This window comes from Hydra vulgaris, chromosome 09 (genome assembly GCF_038396675.1).
Source record: "Hydra vulgaris chromosome 09, alternate assembly HydraT2T_AEP".
In the NCBI taxonomy this organism is placed as follows: Eukaryota; Metazoa; Cnidaria; class Hydrozoa; order Anthoathecata; family Hydridae; genus Hydra; species Hydra vulgaris.
In genome coordinates this window covers 48,150,091-48,170,961 of record NC_088928.1, presented here as the reverse complement: position 1 = coordinate 48,170,961, position 20,871 = coordinate 48,150,091, and the positions used below count along the sequence as shown (strand labels likewise).

Here is a 20,871-nt window from a genome sequence, read left to right as displayed (position 1 = left end):
TGGTTTGTAGACTCCTTAAAAAAAACAAAAACAGCTTTGTTATATTTAAGAAAGTCTTAATTATATGATAACTTAGTTATTTGATCTTAACAACTGAAAAAAATAATTTATTCAGTTTTTATATAAAAACAATTGTTTTTATATAAAAACTGATTGAGTGTGATATTGATGAGCATTTGTTTAAAAAAAATTTTGACAACTATATTTTGTATAAGTTCATAATAACTAGTTCATAAAAAGTTCAGTTATAGAACAGCATTTATTGGTAAAATTTTATTCAAATTTTAACAAATTAACAATTTGATATATATATATATATATATATATATATATATATATATATATATATATATATATATATATATATATATATATATATATATATATATATATATATATATATAGATTGTATATATATATATATATATATAAATATATCTATAAAGAAAATTAACAATATCTATCAGTGTAAAAAATTATACAACAGAGATTCTGAAAAGGTTTGAATTATTTCTATATTAAAATTTTTTTTCTTTTGAACTGAAAATTAAGTAGGAAAGAAGAATTCTCTTTTTTTTAGGAAATACATTTATACTAAGTAATTTATTATAAGATGTGTTCTATTGGTTTAATGACATCAGATGCATGCAAAGGCCAACAAGATGTTATTGAAACTTTAAGCAATGAAGAAAAAATAACTATATCATTACGCTGTAACATTGAACTATCAAACTTAATAATGTTATGTGAAAGACATACGACAAAATATTTGAAAATGTATCCTATATGGCAGAAAGCATACTGTGATCCATTCCATAAACATACAAAGAAAATCACAAGTAAATAGAAGTCGAATTTAAATATTTTAATATACTTTTTTAATAATACTTTTTTAATTTGTGTTTTCCAAAACATAAACAATGTTTTAAACAATTGTGCATATAAGCGTAATACAATTCAATTACTTTTAGAAAATCTCAAAGTAGTTACAATAAATGAATCACAAATCACGATGAGAAGTAGTTTAAATATTGCTCCTGGGAAGAAACTTTGCAAACCTTGTAAGCAAAAGATTGCCAGAAAAGCAGATCTTAAGGAAGAGAAGCAAAGTCAGGGTGAACAAGATGCGGATTTTCTAATATCATCATTTAAATCAAAAAACCTGGAGATCAATGAAGAACTTGAAAATTTTAATATATCTCCTCTGAAATCTCATTCAAAGTCATCAAAACATATACTCTCAGAAGGAAAGCAAAAAGTTGCGCGCATCAATGAAATGGTAAGTAACGTTACTAGAAAATCTGAAAAACAATTCCATGTTCCCTCAAAACTGTGTTATGAAACAAATAACATGAAAAAGAAGGCTGAAAACTTTGATAAAACTATGAGCTTGATAAAAGAAAAAATTCTATGTTCTGACAAAAAGGACTATTGTTCAACTTTTAACACTGGCACCCCCAAGTTGGTCAATATTAGAAGTACAAAATAACTTTGCAGTTACAGAGTACCAAGCAAAAATGGCTAGACAAATTTTTAATAAAAAAGGATTGTTAGCTATCTCTCTGTTGTATAAAGGTAAAGTCTTATACAAAGAAATAGAAGATTCTGTTAAATTTTTTTATGACTCAAGTGATTTATGTAGAACTATACCTGGAAAAAAAGATTATATTAGTATTCAAAAGAATGTCCATAAACAAAAAAAACTGCTTTTGTGTAATTTAAAGGAACTATATGTATTATACAAAAAAAACAATATAGAAATACAAATAAGTTACTCAAAATTTGCTCTCAATTACAGTACCTTAACCAACTAAAACAAAATATGGATCAATCAAACATTATCATTATTGGCAACTTTGCTGAAAATTATGCTTTTGTAGTCCAAGATGAAATACAAAGCTATCATTGGAACACCCAACAATGTTCTTTACATCCATTAGTGATATACTATAAAGATGATAAAGGTGTACTGAAACATTTTTCTTACTGTTTTATATCAGACGACATTACACATGATGTAACTTATGTGTACAAAATATTTCAACTAATCATACCAATATTAAAAATAAAATTTTTCAATATGTCCAAATTACATTTATTCACTGATGGTTGCGCAGGACAGTACGAAAATTGTAAAAGCATTTACAATCTATGCCAACTAGAGAGCGAATTTGCCCTTAAAGTTGAATAGAACTTTTTTGCCACGTCCCACGGAAAGTCACCATGCGATGGGATTGGTGGTACTGTAAAAAGATTAACTGCACAAGAAAGTTTAAAACCATACAGAAACCAAATTCTCACATCCGAAGCTATAAATGAATTTTGCATTGAGAAAATCAAGGTTGTTAACTTCATTTAAATAAAGAGATTGGACTTACAATTGCAACGTGAAGAGCAAAAAGAAAGGTACACTGGTGTAACAGCTCTACCTGGTACTCGTAGCTTTCATCAATTTATACATCTTGGAGATAACAGGGTTGGGCCAAAGAGGTGTAGTACGGATACTAATTATACAATAATCCACAATCTTAAAAAGAAACAAGATATATTTTAAATTGATACTGTTACTTTAGGAGGTTATGTAGCTGTAGTCTATGATGATAAGTGGTGGATCAGCATTGTAACTGAAACCGAAAACTTGATGCTAAAGTTAAGTTTCTTCACCCAAAAGGTCCATCAATCTATTTTAACTGGCCTGAAAGAGACGGCTACTGTTTTATTCCCAACACCAACATATTGAAAAAACTATCTGTTCCACAAGCTTGCTCTAGTTCCAGTAGAAACTATGTGTTTGAAAATGCTGAAATAGAAGAAGTACAAGTAAAATGGGAACAATATTGTGAACTATTACAAACACGGTCAAAATAGTTTACATCTTCGATACCTTTGAAAATCTTGTTTATTCAAGTAACTTTTTAAATTACGATTAACTTATTTTTATTTTATTTACAAATATTGTTTGGGAATTTCTTGAAAAAGTAACACATCTTTGAAATTAAAGTTTCATATGTTTCAGTAGTTTTTCCAGTAAGATTTTTTTTGCCTAGTAAGATTATAGGCAGCTGAAAATATTAACAGCAAAAAAAAAAAAATTTGACGGGGGTGTTTTGAGATATTGGGCCCCAAAGTTGGTTTATAGAAACTAGTTGTTTTATTAACTTTTAAGCATGTTCCTTTTATATTTCAGCATTTTAAGTGCATTTATTGAATTCAGTGTCAAAAAAACATTATATATGTTTATTTTCATAATTTTGCCATTTTTATTTCCTGTTTTTTTAAGAAAAATGTTTTTTCAGAATGTTATGAAAACCGGGTCATTTTGGGAAACCAGGTCAATATTAAAATTGCAGTATCTTGTCAACCGCTCAACATTTTTAGCTGAAGTTTTGCATGCAATATTTTTTTATAGTTACGAATAATGTGTCAAAATATAACACAAAAAGAAGACACATGGTTCAATGTACTGTTTGATTTGATGTGGAATTACCCAATAATATATTATATAATATATTATTATAATGCTGTTCAATATATTAATATATTCAGGCGCTAAAAAAAATAAAGCCAACTTAAATTAAAATAAACAACCCATAAACTGAAAAGAGAATAAAATCTAAAAAAAAAAAATACAAAAATTAAACTGAAAAAATAAAAATCTTAAAGAATGACAAAATAAATAAAATAGAAAATAAAAAAAATTAAAATATCTATTATTTAATGTAAACTTAACTGTAATCAAAAGTTAAATATATATATATACATATATATATATATATATATATACATATATATATATATATATATATATATATATATATATATATATATATATATATATATATATATATATATATATATATATATATATATATATATAATTATATACCATTTAACACTGTGTTTCATCAACAAAGATGAATCTTTGTTGATGAAACACAGTGTTAAATGGAAAAAATTTTTGTTAAGTGATTTTCTACTACTAATATATATATATATATATATATATATATATATATATATATATATATATATATATATATATATATATATATATATATATATATATATATATATCACAGCTCTATTAATCTTTATCATTCCCTCCCATGAATGTATAGGCTAATACAAGGGCAGATCTATATAGAAGGGAAGCGCCATGAGGGTCTCAACCCCCCTCCTAAGTTTTTGATTTTTTTTTTAGAATTTAATATACTCAACACAACACAATGTTTAAAAACATAAGTAAATTAGGCTGTTTAAAAAAATTTTATTGTGCAAGTTTTGAATTTTTATAAAAAAGTTATTAGGTTAGTTAAAAAATAGTTGGCAGATGTGATTGTTTCAATATTTTTTGCATAATTAGTGTAATTTTTTTGTTTTCTTATATTCAGGGTGCTTTTTTCAGTATTAGCATTCAATGCAAAAATATATTTAACACAGCACATCGTGCTGTGTTAAATATATTAAGTAAATTCGGTTGTTTAAAAGTGCCATTAAAATTAATAAAATGTTGTGGTGCAAGTTTTAAATTTTATAAAAAAGTTATAAGAATAGTTAAAAAATGGTTTGCAGATTATTTCAAGATTTTTTATTATTAATTATTGTAATTTTTTTGTTTCCTTTTATTTACTGTTTTCTACAGATTTCTAAAAAAAATAAACAAAAAATCTGAAGGGAAGGGTGGAGGGGGATGTAAGGCCCACATGGCCCTCCCCTTTCTAATGAATCCATCCGTGTATTAGCCTATTTATTCATTGGATTCATACTTTAATTTAATTTCAATATTTTTTCAAAACTACAAAGTTGTAGTTTTGAAAGTTCATTCAAATTTGGCAATATTTGTCACTTAATCATTTTATCTCTTAAGAAAGACAACCTATGAGGTATTTTTATGTCTTATTTCTCAACTTTAAATCAAGTGATGTTTGATCTTTTTTCGACTTATTAACTTGTCTTTTTGTAATTTTTAGATCAAATCTATGTGATTTTAATATTGTCATCATTATATTAATTTTAATATATTAAAATCTGTAGTTTGCTGCACTATTTGTATGTTTTAGTTTGAAAATGATGCCCTAAATATTGAAATATTGTCAAGTCAATCACATACAGAAAATCATACATTATCAAGTCAATCACATGCAGAAAAGTCAGTGTTCAGTAGAATTTCAATAATTCAGCAGACAATTTTGTTTTTTTTTTACTTTCTTTATAACTTTCTTTAGCTTGATTTGTATAACATCTTATCTTTAAAAATCTGTAAAAAATTGCTTGTTAACTATTGCACATTTTGAAATGTAATTTTTATATTGTATAGGGAATTTAATCATTTCATTTTTTGTTAATATTATATCATAAGTAATAAATCATGGATAGATTATAAATAAATTAGCATAAATTAAGATAAATTACAAACAAATCATTAAAATATGTTAATTTGTTTATAATTTATTTAAAAAACAACTGTATGTGCAAGTTTCTTAAAAATCATATTTTTCTTTAATGTGAAACATAATTTTCTTAAATGTTAAACATATTTAAATGCAAAGATAAACCATAAATGATATATAAGATTCTTTGTGAATAGCTTGGGTTGCAGAAGCAGGCGTGTTTGTTAAGTGACATGTTTTCGATCACATTTTTAACAACAACTGTATTAATTTTTAATACCTTGTATTAGGAAAAATTTTAGCAGTAATAAAAAAAATTAGCTGACTGCAACATGATTTGTTTAATAAACCAAGTAACTTTATTTGACATATTTATTGTGGTTGATGTGCATTTATAAAATAAGGTTCATTTACTCAATTTATAATATGAGGTTTATTGAAAACAGCTTTTCCATTTTTTTTTTTTTTTTTTTTAAATTTAACTTAATTTTATGTATTATTTTATTTCAAATTTTATAACTTTTATTTCAAAGAAAACTATGAGCCAAGTCATCAGCTTCCCAAACACACGAGATGATTTACTGTCTAGTTGTAATCTTTTTGCTACAGTATGTTTACTTTATTTATTATTTAAAAAATAAATATATAAATATATATATATATATATGTGCATATATATATGTGCATATATATATATATATATATATATATATATGTATATATATATATATATATATATATATATATATATATATATATATATATATACTATATATATATATACTATATATATATATATATATATATATAATATATATATATATATATATATATATATATATATATATATATATATATATATATATATATATATATATATATATATGCAGTAGGGTGCAAAAGTTCAGAAACACCAACTTTTTTTCTGTTTTTACTGCATAACTTTTTACAAACGGTTAATTAACATTTAAATGTTTTTTTAAAAAGCTTTGGTGCAAAAGTTTAGAAATAACTGAATTTGATTAATATTTATTTCAAAAAAGTTGAAACTCATACTAAAGTTTACAAAATAACAATTTTTTAACATTAAAATAGTTTTAATAAAACACTTAGTATTTTGTGGCTTACTTATTTGCCTTTAAAACAGCATCTCAGCAACTAAGCATTGAATCTACTAATTTAATGAGAACATCCTGAGGAATATTACATCAACATTCTTTACTCAATGTTAAAAAATAAAAAATAACCCCAAACCATAACATTTCCTCCTCCATGTTTAACAGTGGGTAACTGATATTTTGGATTATATCTGTCAATCTGCTCCTACTGGGCAGTCTAACATACCTAATTCTGTCACTACTGAATAACATAAACTTTGATTCATCAGAAATCCTTAACTGACCAATCAATATGATCTTTTGCAAATTTTATTCTGGATTTTAAATTTCTTGCAGATATTAGCGGTTTCTTAACTGGACAACGGCCATACAGATTATTTTATTGTAATCGATGTTTAAATGTATCAATGCTACAGTTTGTGCCATGAAACTGATGAATAAATGAATTAAGTTCAACTGCAGTCTTGCAAGGATTTTTTTTGGAACACCTTACAAATAATCTATCAGACTTTTCAGTTGTAACTTTAAGTCTTCCAGAGCAAGGTTTGCTTTCAATAGTTTTGCGTAGACAAAATCTTTTCATAATGCGACTTATTCCAGGTTTAGAAACATAAAGTTAAACATAAACCTAAAGTTCAGAAATCTGCCTGTAAGTTATTTTATTTCCCACAGCTTTTATAATTAATTCCTTTATTTCCTTTGAAGTTTTCTTAGCTTTTCCCATGCTTTTAAAATATTGCCAAGTAACTGAATTATAAAGTTTTACAAATATTTTGGCCATTAGTTATACTTCACTGCCTTTGAAATATCTCAAAGTAATTTAATTATTAAATTTCACAAATATTTTGGCCTTAAATTTTGCTTTTGTTTACAAAATCATGATTTAAATGCGGAGTATAATATTGTTTCTAAACTTTTGCACTGAAGCTTTTTCAAAAAAACAATAAAAAGTTAATTAACCGTTCAGTTTTACAACTTTTGTGGTTTGTATTTTAAATTGAAATAATATAGAGCACATTTGGTAAAATTCCAACTTATTTAAGAAAGTTTGGAAAAGTTATGCAGTAAAAAGTGAAAAAAGTTTCTAAACATGTGCACACTACTGTATATATTAACCTGTCAATATAAAAATTTTAAATAAACCAGTATCTATTATTTTTATTTTGATTAAGTCGTATTTTAGATACTAAGTTAAAAATGAAACTATTATAAAGTATATTTTGTTTTTAAAAGTTTTTTTGTTAAAAATATATAATTTAAAATATAAAAAATTTTTTGACAGTTCTTTTAAAATGACTAAACATTTTAAAAAATTTTTCAATTATGAATTTTTTTACTTTTAAAGAAGCTCATAATAACGTAATATTAGCTAATATTATTCAATGGCTTTGTTTCAATAAAACATCTCTTAACTTGAAATAACAGAAATTATTATATTTAAATCTGCTTAAATGTAAACAAATAAGCAATTAATTTCAAATTAAATGGGCAGAAAATAGATTTAGTTAACTATTAAATATCTTAAAATCAAAATAGACTCTAATTTATCTTTTGTATTGCATCTTCAAGACTTGACATTGAAATTGAGCAGATAGAGCAACATGTTGGCTAAAAATCCATCATTATGTTAATCATGAAATTTTGTTTAAAAATCCATCATTATGTTAATCATGAAGTTTTGTTTAAAAATCCATCATTATGTTAATCATGAAGTTTTGTTTAAAAATCCATCATTATGTTAATCATGAAGTTTTGTTTAATATATATAATGCTATTTTCCACAATCATCTCTTATATGCTTGTCATGTTTGGGCACAATGTAAACAGCTTGCATGACTAACTCATCTCCAAAATTAAAGCTCTATAATGAACTTATTACCATTATACTAATTCAAACTGTAGTATGCTCTATTTTTTATCTAAAGTCCTTAAATTGTGTGAACTTATTCAGCTATCAAATTACCTATTTTTTTAAAACCGAAATCACAATAACCTACCTCTTACATTTATCAACTTTTTAAATTATTGGAAAAATTGTAAATGCTTTGGGAAACTTGAAAAGCTTTTTTTTTATTCATCAATTACTTTTAAAGAAAAAAATTTAAAACCACTAAATAGATAAGATAAAGTAAGTTCAAGAAAGCTTGTGAAGATAAGAATAAGTAAAAAGATAAATTTCTCAAGTTTATTTGATGTCTTACATCAAATAAACTTACTACACAGAAATAACATATATGATATAATCAATGTTGTTTGATTTCATTTAAATTCCGCTTAAAATTTTATTTAATTAAATGGATTGATTTGAGACCACCCTTCAGTGTTAAGGTTTGTGTTTACTTTGATAAATACTTTGATAGAGAACTTTTATAAAGAAAATACTCTAGAAAAAGTAGAATAAAATCTTTATGTTATGTAAATAATATTTAAAGTTAAATGTTTAAAAAACAAAAACAAAGTTGTTGCTAATTAAAGTAATGGTTTAAATATTTTAATTCTTTAGGTAAAGCCAAGGATTGGTCAATGTAGTGTTGGTACTGCTACTATAATACCAGTTTTATATCAAGGTTTGATTTCTTTATCAACTTGATATATCAGTTTCTTATCAAGATTTAATTTTTTTTTTAACTTGAAATTTAACAATTTCTTATCTTTTAACAATTTCTTATCAAAGTTTGATTTCTTTTTTAACTTGTTATTTAAGTTTTTTATCAAGGTTTAAACATTTTTAACTTGGTGTCCTAATTTCTTATCAAAGTTTTATTTTATTTTTAACTTGATATATTGTTAAAAGTTAATTGCTAAAATCAACCTATGTATTTTTTTAACATTAAACAAGTTTGCAAACAAAATTTAAACAAGTCAATAGTAAAATTGAGCTTGCGACCATTCCTTGATTTTAACTCCTATAGTTTAACTCCTATAGATTTTAACTCCTATAGTCATTAATATCAGTCAATTATTAAAGGTTGCTCATTATTAGACAACAATATTTTTAATACAAATAAAAACCTTAATTTTTTTTAATAATTGCTTTCAAATCTTCGTTTACAATACAACATATTTGGATAATTATTTTTTGTTGAGTTTATAACACTTCTTAAGGAGTCATTAAATTTTAACTACATAAGTTAACATAGGTTTTTTTTTTTTAATTTAATCTTAATTTAAAATTGTGATTAAAATAGCTTCAAATTTGATTAAAATTAATCAAAATAGTTATAACAGTGTTTATCAAAATCTAATTTTTTCTGAAATAACCAGAAAAAGTTTATTTTTCACTATAAGATTTTTTGCACTTGTTTTATATATTGTGATTCACTTTTTTTTTGATGACATTACACACTTTTATTATGATACACAAATATATAATTTATACAATATTTCAGACTTTAAATTGTGTAACATTTTAGCAAAATGTGAAACACTTAGTCAAACAAAGTTATGTTTTTTTTTATTATCTTTTTTTTTTATAGATGAAATTATTGCATAATGAAAATGTTTTTGTTGGACAATTTTTTTATTTAATTATTTTTTACAGGTTGTCAATATGTTTCAAGTTATGATCCAAATTATTGCCTTATAAGCAACACTCCAAGTAATTTTTTTAAATTTTATTTATATGCACAACTAGAAACTGACCTGAGTCGTATATAAATTTGATATTAATGAATATTTATTGTTTTTTGATCAAAAAAATAAATTATAACATTAAATTTTTTTTTTTTTGCTTTTAACAATAACCAAGAAAATACTCATGTACCCAAAAAACACACATAAAGGCCAATTTGTTTGCACGATTAGTTTTTTAGTAGAGGTAATCTTCTTCATTAAATCTTCTCCAAATAATCTCTTTTAATCAAAAAATCTTAAAATGATCTTCTTTAACCAAGATATAATTTACATATCTACATACTATATCATTTACATACCTTTTTTTAGTTAAATTTTAAAGATAGATTGATGACTAAAAACTTTTCATTATATTGTTTATATGAAAGATCACATTGGATCTTTGGGCAGAGGTCATATTCAATTTTTATTTTAAAACAGTGGTTCCCAACCAGTGATCTATGGACTCCTGGGGTCCAGAAACAAGTTAAATCTTAAATTAAAAATGTAATTTATGCTAGAAAACTATGTTACACAAAATTTGTGTTAACAGATTCAATTTAACCGTCGAGAACTTGCAAACCACTACGAAGTAATAAATTCATTTATTACTTCGTAATTTGTGTTATTTTCTATGAAAATTCAATACTACTCTTATCTTAATTGAATATTATATTATTATGTTTCTAAAAATTTATGAATATTAAATTATTATGTTATTATATGCGTTTTACAATCTTTTCTAAATACTTTAGATGTCAAAAAATAAAAAGAGGTCATATTCAGATGAATTTATGAGATATGGTTTTACTTACTTAAAGAAACCATTAGCTACCCACAGTGTGTTATTTGTTATAAAGTACTTGGAAATGACTCTATGAAACCCTAAAAGCTTGCTATTCACTTGAATAAGTGTCATCCTGATCTTCGAACTAAAGATATTGATTTTTTCCAAAGAAAATTTGAATCACTGAAGAGATGTAAGTTGGATAAAACTGAGATTATTCACCAAAATCAAAAGAATATAGTAGAAGCATCTTATAAGGTTTCATATGTAATAGCACAGAACAAAAAAGCTCACACATTGGTGGAAGAAGTTATACTTCCACGTACAAAATAAAACGTTAAATTATTATGGAGAAGAAGCTGTAAAGAAGATAGATAATATATATTTATAAAATGTATAAAAACAAATAATATCTAAAACAGTGAAACGAAGGCTAACTGACATTTCATCAACTGACATTTCATCAACTGACATTTCATCAACTGACATTTCATCAACTGACATTTCATCAACTGACATTTCATCAACTGACATTTCATCAACTGACATTTCATCAACTGACATTTCATCAACTGACATTTCATCAACTGACATTTCATCAACTGACATTTCATCAACTGACATTTCATCAACTGACATTTCATCAACTGACATTTCATCAACTGACATTTCATCAACTGACATTTCATCAACTGACATTTCATCAACTGACATTTCATCAACTGACATTTCATCAACTGACATTTCATCAACTGACATTTCATCAACTGACATTTCATCAACTGACATTTCATCAACTGACATTTCATCAACTGACATTTCATCAAATACTAAAGAAATTTTTATTAATGAAATTAAAGAATCACCATATTTTTCTATTCAGTTGGATGAGTCCACAGATGTAAGTTCAATGGCACAATTAGTTGTATTTTGTAGGTATATTCACAATAACAAATTCAAGGAAGAATATTTGTTCTCTTCTTTCTTTGAAACAACAAAAGCAGTTGATATTATGGAACTTTTAAATCAGTTTTTCTATGGCAATCAATTACAATATTTGTTATTATTACTGTTACTATTACAAAATATTTGTTATTACTACTGATTAGCTCCTGCTAATTACTACTGATGGAGCTCCTGCCATGATGGGTTGTAAGTCTGGATTGCAGATTAGAGTAAAAGAGATTGTTCTAAATGTAGTTGGTGTACACTGCTTTATTCAAAGACAGGCTTTGGCAATCAAAACTTTTCCATGTAGTTTGAAAGCTGCATTTAATCAATTAGTCAAATTGGTGAATCATATAAAATCTTCTGCTCTCAACACTCGACTTTTTCCAAAATTTTGCTCTGACCTAGATGCTGAACACAACGATTTATTATTTTATACTTCAGTGTGATGGCTATCTGCTGGAAATTTTTAAGAAAGATTTTTTAAGCTTAGAAATGAAGTGGAAGAATTATTATGTCAAATAAAAAGTGAGCTGGTAGAATACTTTGAATTTGACAATTTTGAAATAACAACTGCTTACTTTGTGGACATTGTGGGTCATTTTAACAAGTTAAATTTGCAACTTTAAGGTAAAAATGCTAATGTCATAACACACTCTGATAAACTGAAAGCATTTATTAAAAAGCTCAAACTGTATAAGAATAGAATTAATAATGGAAATTTGATCATGTTTCAAAATTTAAATAATGAATTGAAAATAAAATGCTTCCCAAAGTTATAAAGACAGAAATAGTTTGTCACCTAGATAATTTGATTAATGAATTTGGTAACTATTTTCCAGATGTGAACCTTTTGAGCAGTGAATTTATTATATCACCATTTTCTTGTGATGTAAAAAATATGAAAGAGGAAACACAAGAAGAGTTTATAGAGTTAAAAAATGATACTACCGCTAAGGATCACTTCCAAACAACACCATTAAATATGTTCTGGTTGAAAATGAGGAATTCATTTACACTCAAAGCCCTTATTCCTTTTTCCACATCAATTTTGTGTGAAGCTGGGTTTTCAGCCATGCTATCTCTTAAAACTAAAAAAAGAAATAGACTCAATGTTGATGCAGATATTAGATGTGTTTAACTATTTTTATGACAGGCAGGACTTCAGATTTCTTTGAAACAACAAAAGCAGCTGATATCATGGAACTTTTAAATCAGTTTTTCTATGGCAATCAATTACAATATTTGTTATTATTACTGTTACTATTACAAAATATTCTGAGAAATCTAAGAAATAGAAATAGACTCAATATCGATGCAGATATTAGATGTGCTCAACTATTTTTATGACAGGCAGGACTATGGACTTTTTTGAAACAACAAAAGCAGCTGATATTATGGAACTTTCAGCTTTGCTATCACTTAAAACTAAAAAAAGAAATAGACTCAATATCGATGCAGATATTAGATGTGCTCAACTATTTTTATGACAGGCAGGACTATGGACTTGCAGTCCATAGTCCTGCCTGTCATAAAAATTGTTAGGGCTCTAGAACTTCAAGATTTTTTTATTTTTATATCAGTATATTAATGTTTCCTAACTAACTTTTATTAACTTTTATAAGTTTATTAATTTAAATTTGTTTAGTCAACAGTTATGTAACTTTAAACCAGTAAAAGCTCGAATAAATTGAATAATGCTGTGTATGGCAAGCCCTCCGGCATATAAATTATTTAAAAAGTGCAGAGTGTTTATGACATACATTGCTTAGGCACAAATATTTATATATTAAACCTACTGCAGCTGTGGCGCAGTGGTTAGAGTTCTGACTCAGAACCAAGAGATCCAAGGTTTGATACCTGCATTGATGCTAAAGTAAATGAAATTTTCTCATTCGGTTTCCTAATGATATTGTTTAAACTAACATATATGGTTTTATTGATAGAATAGTTTTAAAAGTCTTTTTAATCACAATTAGAAAGTATCATTTTACAAGTGTTGCAATTGAAGTCTATTAAATGTGTTTGAGCACATTGCACAGGCCTCAGAAACCTTAAAAAGCGGCAAAAATTATTTGTGATAAATATGCACACAAAAAAAATGTCTTGCTAGGCCACTTGTTATATATGGGAAAATGACTAAAATATGACAGTATAAAGAAAAAAAAATTATTTAAAAAAAAACTTTTTCTTTGTAATTTTTAAAAAAACGGTGGAATTAAAAATTAGGTGGAATTTAAAAAAAAAGATATTTTGTTGAAAAAGTCATAAAAATGACCACATAAAATGAACTTTTATAAATGATTTTTCAAAAAAGTTGAGCAGTTTTAATTATTTTTAAACAAGGCATTCGGTCGTGGGTGTTAAAGGGTTTTATCTGTTTTTAAAATGGAGAGAGTTTAAATTTGCCAAGAATTTAATGAGGATTGCAAATGTGCAAAATTAAAAGATCCAAAAATGTCTTGCTTTGATAATACACCTTTTTTTTAAAGTAAAAATAATCAAAATACAACTAACAAAGAGGAACAATTATGATTTAAAATAATATTTATTTGATTAAATTCATTTGAATGTGAATATATGCTGAATTTTAAAACAGAAAATTCTATTAAGTATGCCAAATTTAACTAAAACTTAGTTAAAAAAATTATCTAATTGAGTATCAAGTAAATGGACTAGAGGTTAAAAACATCTAAATGAAGATGAGAGAGTTGAAAAATTCAGTATTACTAATAAACAATATTACTAATAATAACACAAAATTTTTGTTGAAGTACGAACTCTAACACTTATAAAGAGTCTTTCTGATGTTATTAGAGAAGCTATTCTTACTTCATCAAACATTTTGTGAATGCAAACTTATTATTAAAGTAAACAAGACATTAGTTAAACAAGACATTAGTTAAACAAGACATTAGTTAAACAAGACATTAGTTAAACAAGACATTAGTTAAACAAGACATTAGTTAAACAAGACATTAGTTAAACAAGACATTAGTTAAACAAGACATTAGTTAAACAAGACATTAGTTAAACAAGACATTAGTTAAACAAGACATTAGTTAAACAAGACATTAGTTAACTGGCGAAAATATTTGTAACAAGTGAAGCAAGAACATCAGCTGTCCGCCATTTTCTGTCTTGTAATTCTTGAAGCTCATTGAAGATACTATAGGGTCCAACCTAATTAGAAGGTGGTTGAACTGATTTCTCATCACATTAGTTCTTGAAATTTTTGCATTGCCATTTAATCAAACTTTGCAAATTTCTTTGTTGAAGGCTTCTTGTAATTCTTCTGAATAAAATCTGCCAGTTTCAATGTTTCTGAAATCTTAGTCCCATGTTCCAGCATTTTGTGTGCAGTTTGAGGTATTATATACCAGGAATACTTCTCTACTATCAAATTTGTAGTATTATTGCATAAAAATTTATACACAACAAATAGTTTTTTTTTAACTTTCTTATGTTTACTTTATATTTCTAGCTCAAGATTTATATTTAATAGGATAAAGAATGTAATATTTATATATAAAAACAACTCCCTAACCAAAAGCAATTACAAAATCTAGATGTCTTTAATTAGAACATATTTGTTATTGGTTTAAAATAAATACATACTAGCTATAAGTACTTAATGATCTGCTTACTAATGATGTTATAACAATAAATTATATATACTTTTAGTGAGATGTTGATAAAAAAAATTAGGGTGGAACTAGGTAGAGCATTTTTTTAAGGCAACTTTTTGCAAATATAATTTTTTTTTAATCCTCTAAAAAAAATTGTTTTCTAGCTTTAAAACTTTTTTTTTTTCTTTGTAACTTTTCTGTTTTAAAATTATTTTCCATATTTTAAGAGATAAAATACCATTTTTTATGAGGCTTTTTGTTGTGTTAAAAACATGAGATATTGTCTGCAAAACTCACTTCTTATTTAAAATATGTATTTATCAGAAAAAAAGTTTAAATAACTTTTAAAATAAATTTTTTATCAAAACAATAACTCTTATGTTTTAAGAAATAGATACAAAAATTTTAAGCTAAAAAATTACTTTTCGTTAAATGTATTTTTGGCCACTTTTTAAGGTTTCTAAGACACTGTGGGTTGTAAGAATAAAATTTGTAACATTTTCTAAGGTTTCTAAGACACTGTAGGTTTTAAGTATAAAATTTATAACATTTTTAAGGTTTCTAAGACACTGCAGCTTGTAAGAATGTAGTTTGTATCATTTTTTGAGGTTTCTAAGACACTGTAGGTTCTAAGAATAAAGTTTGTAACATTTTTGAAGTTGCTATAATTTATCATTTAAATTAAATAAAAATGTTTTACAACATTTCGGTTTAGGTTTAACTTTAATAACTATTTTATGTAAGTTATTTAACTATGTAGTTAACTATTTAAAGTTATGTAATTTTGAGTAGGGCATCATTTAAGAGAAGGCTGATGGGCTAAGAAACAATTCGCAGTAAAAGAACTTTGAATTTTTTTCATACCAAGCAAGCGCTCTACCATTACACCACTACCACATGTACACTTAAAGCTAACAAGTTTGTTTTATAAAGTATATTAGTAGAAATACCTTTAGCGTAGAAGAAATAGTTTGCCTTTTTTATTAAAAAGATTTATTAATAATAAAGTTAAAGTAGTAAATAAAATAGTAAAATTTATAGTAAAGATTTATTAATAATAAATTTATTAATAATATAAAAGTTTTATTAATGTTGGAATAAGTTGCTGTACTTATGAAAAAAAGCTAAAACCAAAAATTACTTTTAATAAAACAATATTTTCAGCCAAATCTGCAACGTTAGCTTGTTTGATTATCTCCAAGACTAAAATTTAATTTTCTTGCCATGACTTCTGTCTTTTATTAAGAAGGGTAAATATCTTGGTAGTTGTTTATTTTTTTTATGTGTATTAAACTTGACTTCTACTTTTTCTTTAAATAAGTCTAACTTTAAATAACTTTAATTAAGTCTTTTAATTAAAGTTATTTAAATTATTACTAAATCTTTACTATAAATTTTAAACTTGTTTTTTTTTATAGCCCATGAAACTTCTTTAACCATGTTATCGAGCATGTTATCCTTAATGAATCTTAGCAATTTTAATTTTTAAAAAATGTAAATTTATTTCAAGTTTTATATTTTCACTAAAACATAACATAAAAGTATATGCATAAATTACATATGAATTTATCATTTACAATATAACTGGAAATAATTCAAACATCCATTTATACATTCATTAAAACGTTTTAAAATCAAAAATAAAAGAATGCAAAAGAAATATCATTTAATTTTCCCTCAACTTTAGCACACTTGTTCTTATGATACCACACTATCTTTACTTAAAAAAAGTTTATTTTATTCAAATTAATACACCATCTGATATTTCAAATTAATACACTATCTGCAATGACTCTCAAAGAGGTTTCATATTGTGATACATCTGGTTTTATCATTATTAAAAGTTATTTTTATTCATTAACTAAATGAAGAATTTTTTTCTTTTTTTGTCACTTTTGAGATTTCAAATTGAATTTTAAAATGATTACGTTTGAATTGATTTTTGAGATTGAGAGACAACAACAAACAAAGATAATTTTGTTCATTCATTCGTTATGTTCATGATGGTAAAAACATAATGATGATTATGATAGCTAACAAATTTAAAAAACTTTAAAGTTTGATTGATGACTTATTTTTATTTAATCAAATTTTAAAAACAATAATTTTATCCCCTCAAAAGTTTTGAAAGTTGTGGTTCATCAGATTTTATTCGCAAAAATATTGACTTAACATTGTTGCTGTCATCAAAATTAACTTGCTTACAAATTTAATTTAAAAGATATATTCTTTAATATTTACTTGAAGTTACATAGCTTTACCATTTATAAGTTAATATTGTTGATTAATACAAATGTAAATGTGGATTATTTAGCAGTTAAATGATAAATGATTTTTGTTAATGTAATATCAATACATAATGTATTTTTGTATTTATAGAACTCACTGTTCCACCAATAACCAAGAATTTTATGATTAGTGATCTATTCTATGTCAAGATGTTTGATAGTAACTCTAGCCTCCAATTTTACAACATTACAGTTCTATGGATCAAACCTTTATTTGCAGTTCCAATAACACAGTATAAAATTGCGTATGGTCAACTCTCAAGTACATCGTTTCCTTTTCAAAATTATACAGAAAAAATAATTGCTTCTGTAGGTTATATTTACTATTTTCAACTTATATTTTTATTTTTTAATTTGTTATGTAGTGTATATTTTAAATATAGTGTTAATAACCAAAAGCTCTTAAAATATCTTCTCAACAGTTACACTACTTTAGAACCACTTGCAACCTGATAACCGCATTACAACCTGCTTAGTTTGCCTAACCCTTTTATTTTCAACAACTACACATGCCTGATTTCCAGAAAGTTTCTACTTTTTTATTATTTAATTTTATTGTAAAAAGCAAGTAACTATATATGCAACATTTATATGTGAACTTGGCATCATTATAAAGGATAAATAATTCTTGAACCTTTTGTTTTCCTGGAATATCATAAATTGTTTGTACTGTTTCTTAGAAAAGTATTTTTTGAGAAAATACAAATAATTAAAAAAACTTTTTCTTATGCTTATTTTTCTTTAAACTCTTTATGACTTTTTAAAAAAACATTAAAAAAGCGTATTAAAATGCAATATATTTAAATATCTAATTTGTGCAAATATCTAATTTGTGCAAATATCTCATTTGTGCCAGTATCTCATTTGTGCAAATATCTCATTTGTGCTAATATCTCATTTGTGCTAATATCTCATTTGTGCAACTATCTAATTTGTGAAAATATCTATTTTGTGCAAACATCTCATTTATGCAAATATCTCATTTGTGCAAATATCTCATTTGCGCAAATATCTAATTTGGGCAAATATCTAATTTGGGCAAATATCTAATTTGTGCAATTTTTAGTTGTTTCAAACAAATCGAATTCTTGATGCATAATTGCATGCATACTTGTTGCAACTAATATTGAAGTTTTTTGCAAATTTTATTTTTCATACAGATAACTGATGTAAATTGATGTTGAAAATGTTAAGCATGCAATCTCCTTTTTTTGTAATTTTTTAAATTAACCTAGATGCCAAATATATTTATTAGATTAGTTTATTGTTTTTGTTTTAGATGGTATGCAATCAATCATTTTTTTTAAATTGTGGATTTTTTAAAAAAGTTTAATAAACTCAAAAGGTCCTTGTTGTTGTTGTTTTTTTTCTTAATATCTTTTTCTTTTGAGTTAAAGCTTTTAATTTACAGATTAAGATCAAGTTTAAATCTATACTAGAGTTCTTTTTTTTTTACTTAAAGTATCTTTATTCTATTTTTCCTCTACTGTTTCCAAATAATATTTATAGATAAAGTTTATGACATCTATTTTAAATTTTGGAAGACTTTAAAGGGACCACTTTTGCATAATAATATTTTTGAACAATATTTGTATTGTTTCTTGTCTTTTCTTAGATTAAAATTGTTAGAAACAATAATTTTTTTTAAATCTAGAAGCCATTTTTATTTTTAAAGTTACATTCTAAATGTCTTTTAAACGTTATGGAAAAGTCTTTTAAACATTCTAAAGTTAAGAATGTTTAGACATTCTAACATTCTAAAATCAAGAATGTTTTGAAGAATTTTAAACTTACCATGTAATTAATAAAACTAAGAAAAACTTTCAAAAAAATCAAAGTTTTACCTTTGGTGGAGTTAAAAGATTTAGACATTCATCCTTGGGTTTCGGAAAATATGTTTGGGAAGTTTAGATTTACAATTTATCAATAGTTTCCCAAGAATGTTCCCTAATCCTTTTCTATCCTTTTTGACATAAATGGGTAATAATAAATATGCTGGTAAATGTGGTATGATAAATACACTAGTTTTAATTTTTTTTTAATAATGATTTTGACTTGTGATATAGTATCTAAAGTTTTAAAGTTAAATATTCGAATTTCTGCATGATAGGAACCGGTTAGGTTTTTATCCCTTGTCTTTTATAACTTTTATTTTATGCAACAATGATCAAAAATGAGTTTATCATCCTCATTTATTTGTTTTTAACTTTTATTAGGTATTTGTTTTGTTTTTTTCATGTTTTATAAGTAAATATAGTTTTTATATATAACTTGTTTTTTTTTTTAATTATATTTATTTGTTGTTTATTAGGATGCATTATCCTTCGAGATCACTATGGTAACTCCAGGAATATTGCTTGGTGTTTATGTGAGCATATTTTCTTTGCTCAATACTGTTTTTTTTATTTAACTTATACTTTTAATATTTGAAACATCTAAAAATGGTTATTAATACATTTTTTAAGTTTATAGTTAAAAGGAAATGATTTAAAATTAATTCAATTTGAGTTTTTCATAACTTTTTTTATTTTTTTACTTAATACAAATTAAGTTATTCATAAATATTTTTTCAATTCTGGAACTATTATGATAATTGTTATAATAATTTTAGTTCTGAAATTGTTGCTTTTATAAAATAATAATTAAGATATTAATTGAATTATTAATGTGGATAATAAGCAATTGTTCAAATTTATATTTTTGTAACTTTGTATGCTCATTTATGGTAGAAGTTTCTAAAAAACTAAATAAAAATTTTTTGAAGATACTTTGAGATTTGTCATCAAAATCTCACATAAATTTTAACATGATCAACAATAAGTTACATGTTTGTTTACTTGAAGTAATAATTGAAAAGTATATCATACCATAATGGTGGTTTACTGTGTTTTACTGGTGGTTTACTGTGTTTATTGCATAACTAACCAGTTATAAAGTTTACTTTATAACTGGTTAGTTATGCAATGATAATATCATGGTATCATAAATTTCAACAATGCCACCGTCAATAATAGCAGGCTAAGTACATGTATATTTAAAACCTTTTATCAGTTTAATTAGTGTTATTTTCAAATTCTACATTTGTGTTTCTTAGTATAA

At 24.7% G+C, this 20,871-nt stretch overlaps 1 protein-coding gene across 10 annotated transcripts in view; it reads left to right on the top strand.

The window, feature by feature from the left end:
* LOC100214966 (fibroblast growth factor receptor 4-like) overlaps positions 1-20,871 on the top strand; it is a 92,686-nt gene that overhangs the window by 45,337 nt on the left and 26,478 nt on the right. For all 10 annotated transcript variants that reach the window (XM_065805927.1, XM_065805928.1, XM_065805931.1 and 7 more), the window contains 5 exons: positions 5,924-5,998; positions 9,012-9,075; positions 10,050-10,106; positions 17,864-18,081; positions 20,084-20,140. In XM_065805927.1, the coding sequence (XP_065661999.1) occupies positions 5,924-5,998; positions 9,012-9,075; positions 10,050-10,106; positions 17,864-18,081; positions 20,084-20,140 (471 nt within the window). The remainder of the gene's footprint in view (positions 1-5,923; positions 5,999-9,011; positions 9,076-10,049; positions 10,107-17,863; positions 18,082-20,083; positions 20,141-20,871) is intronic.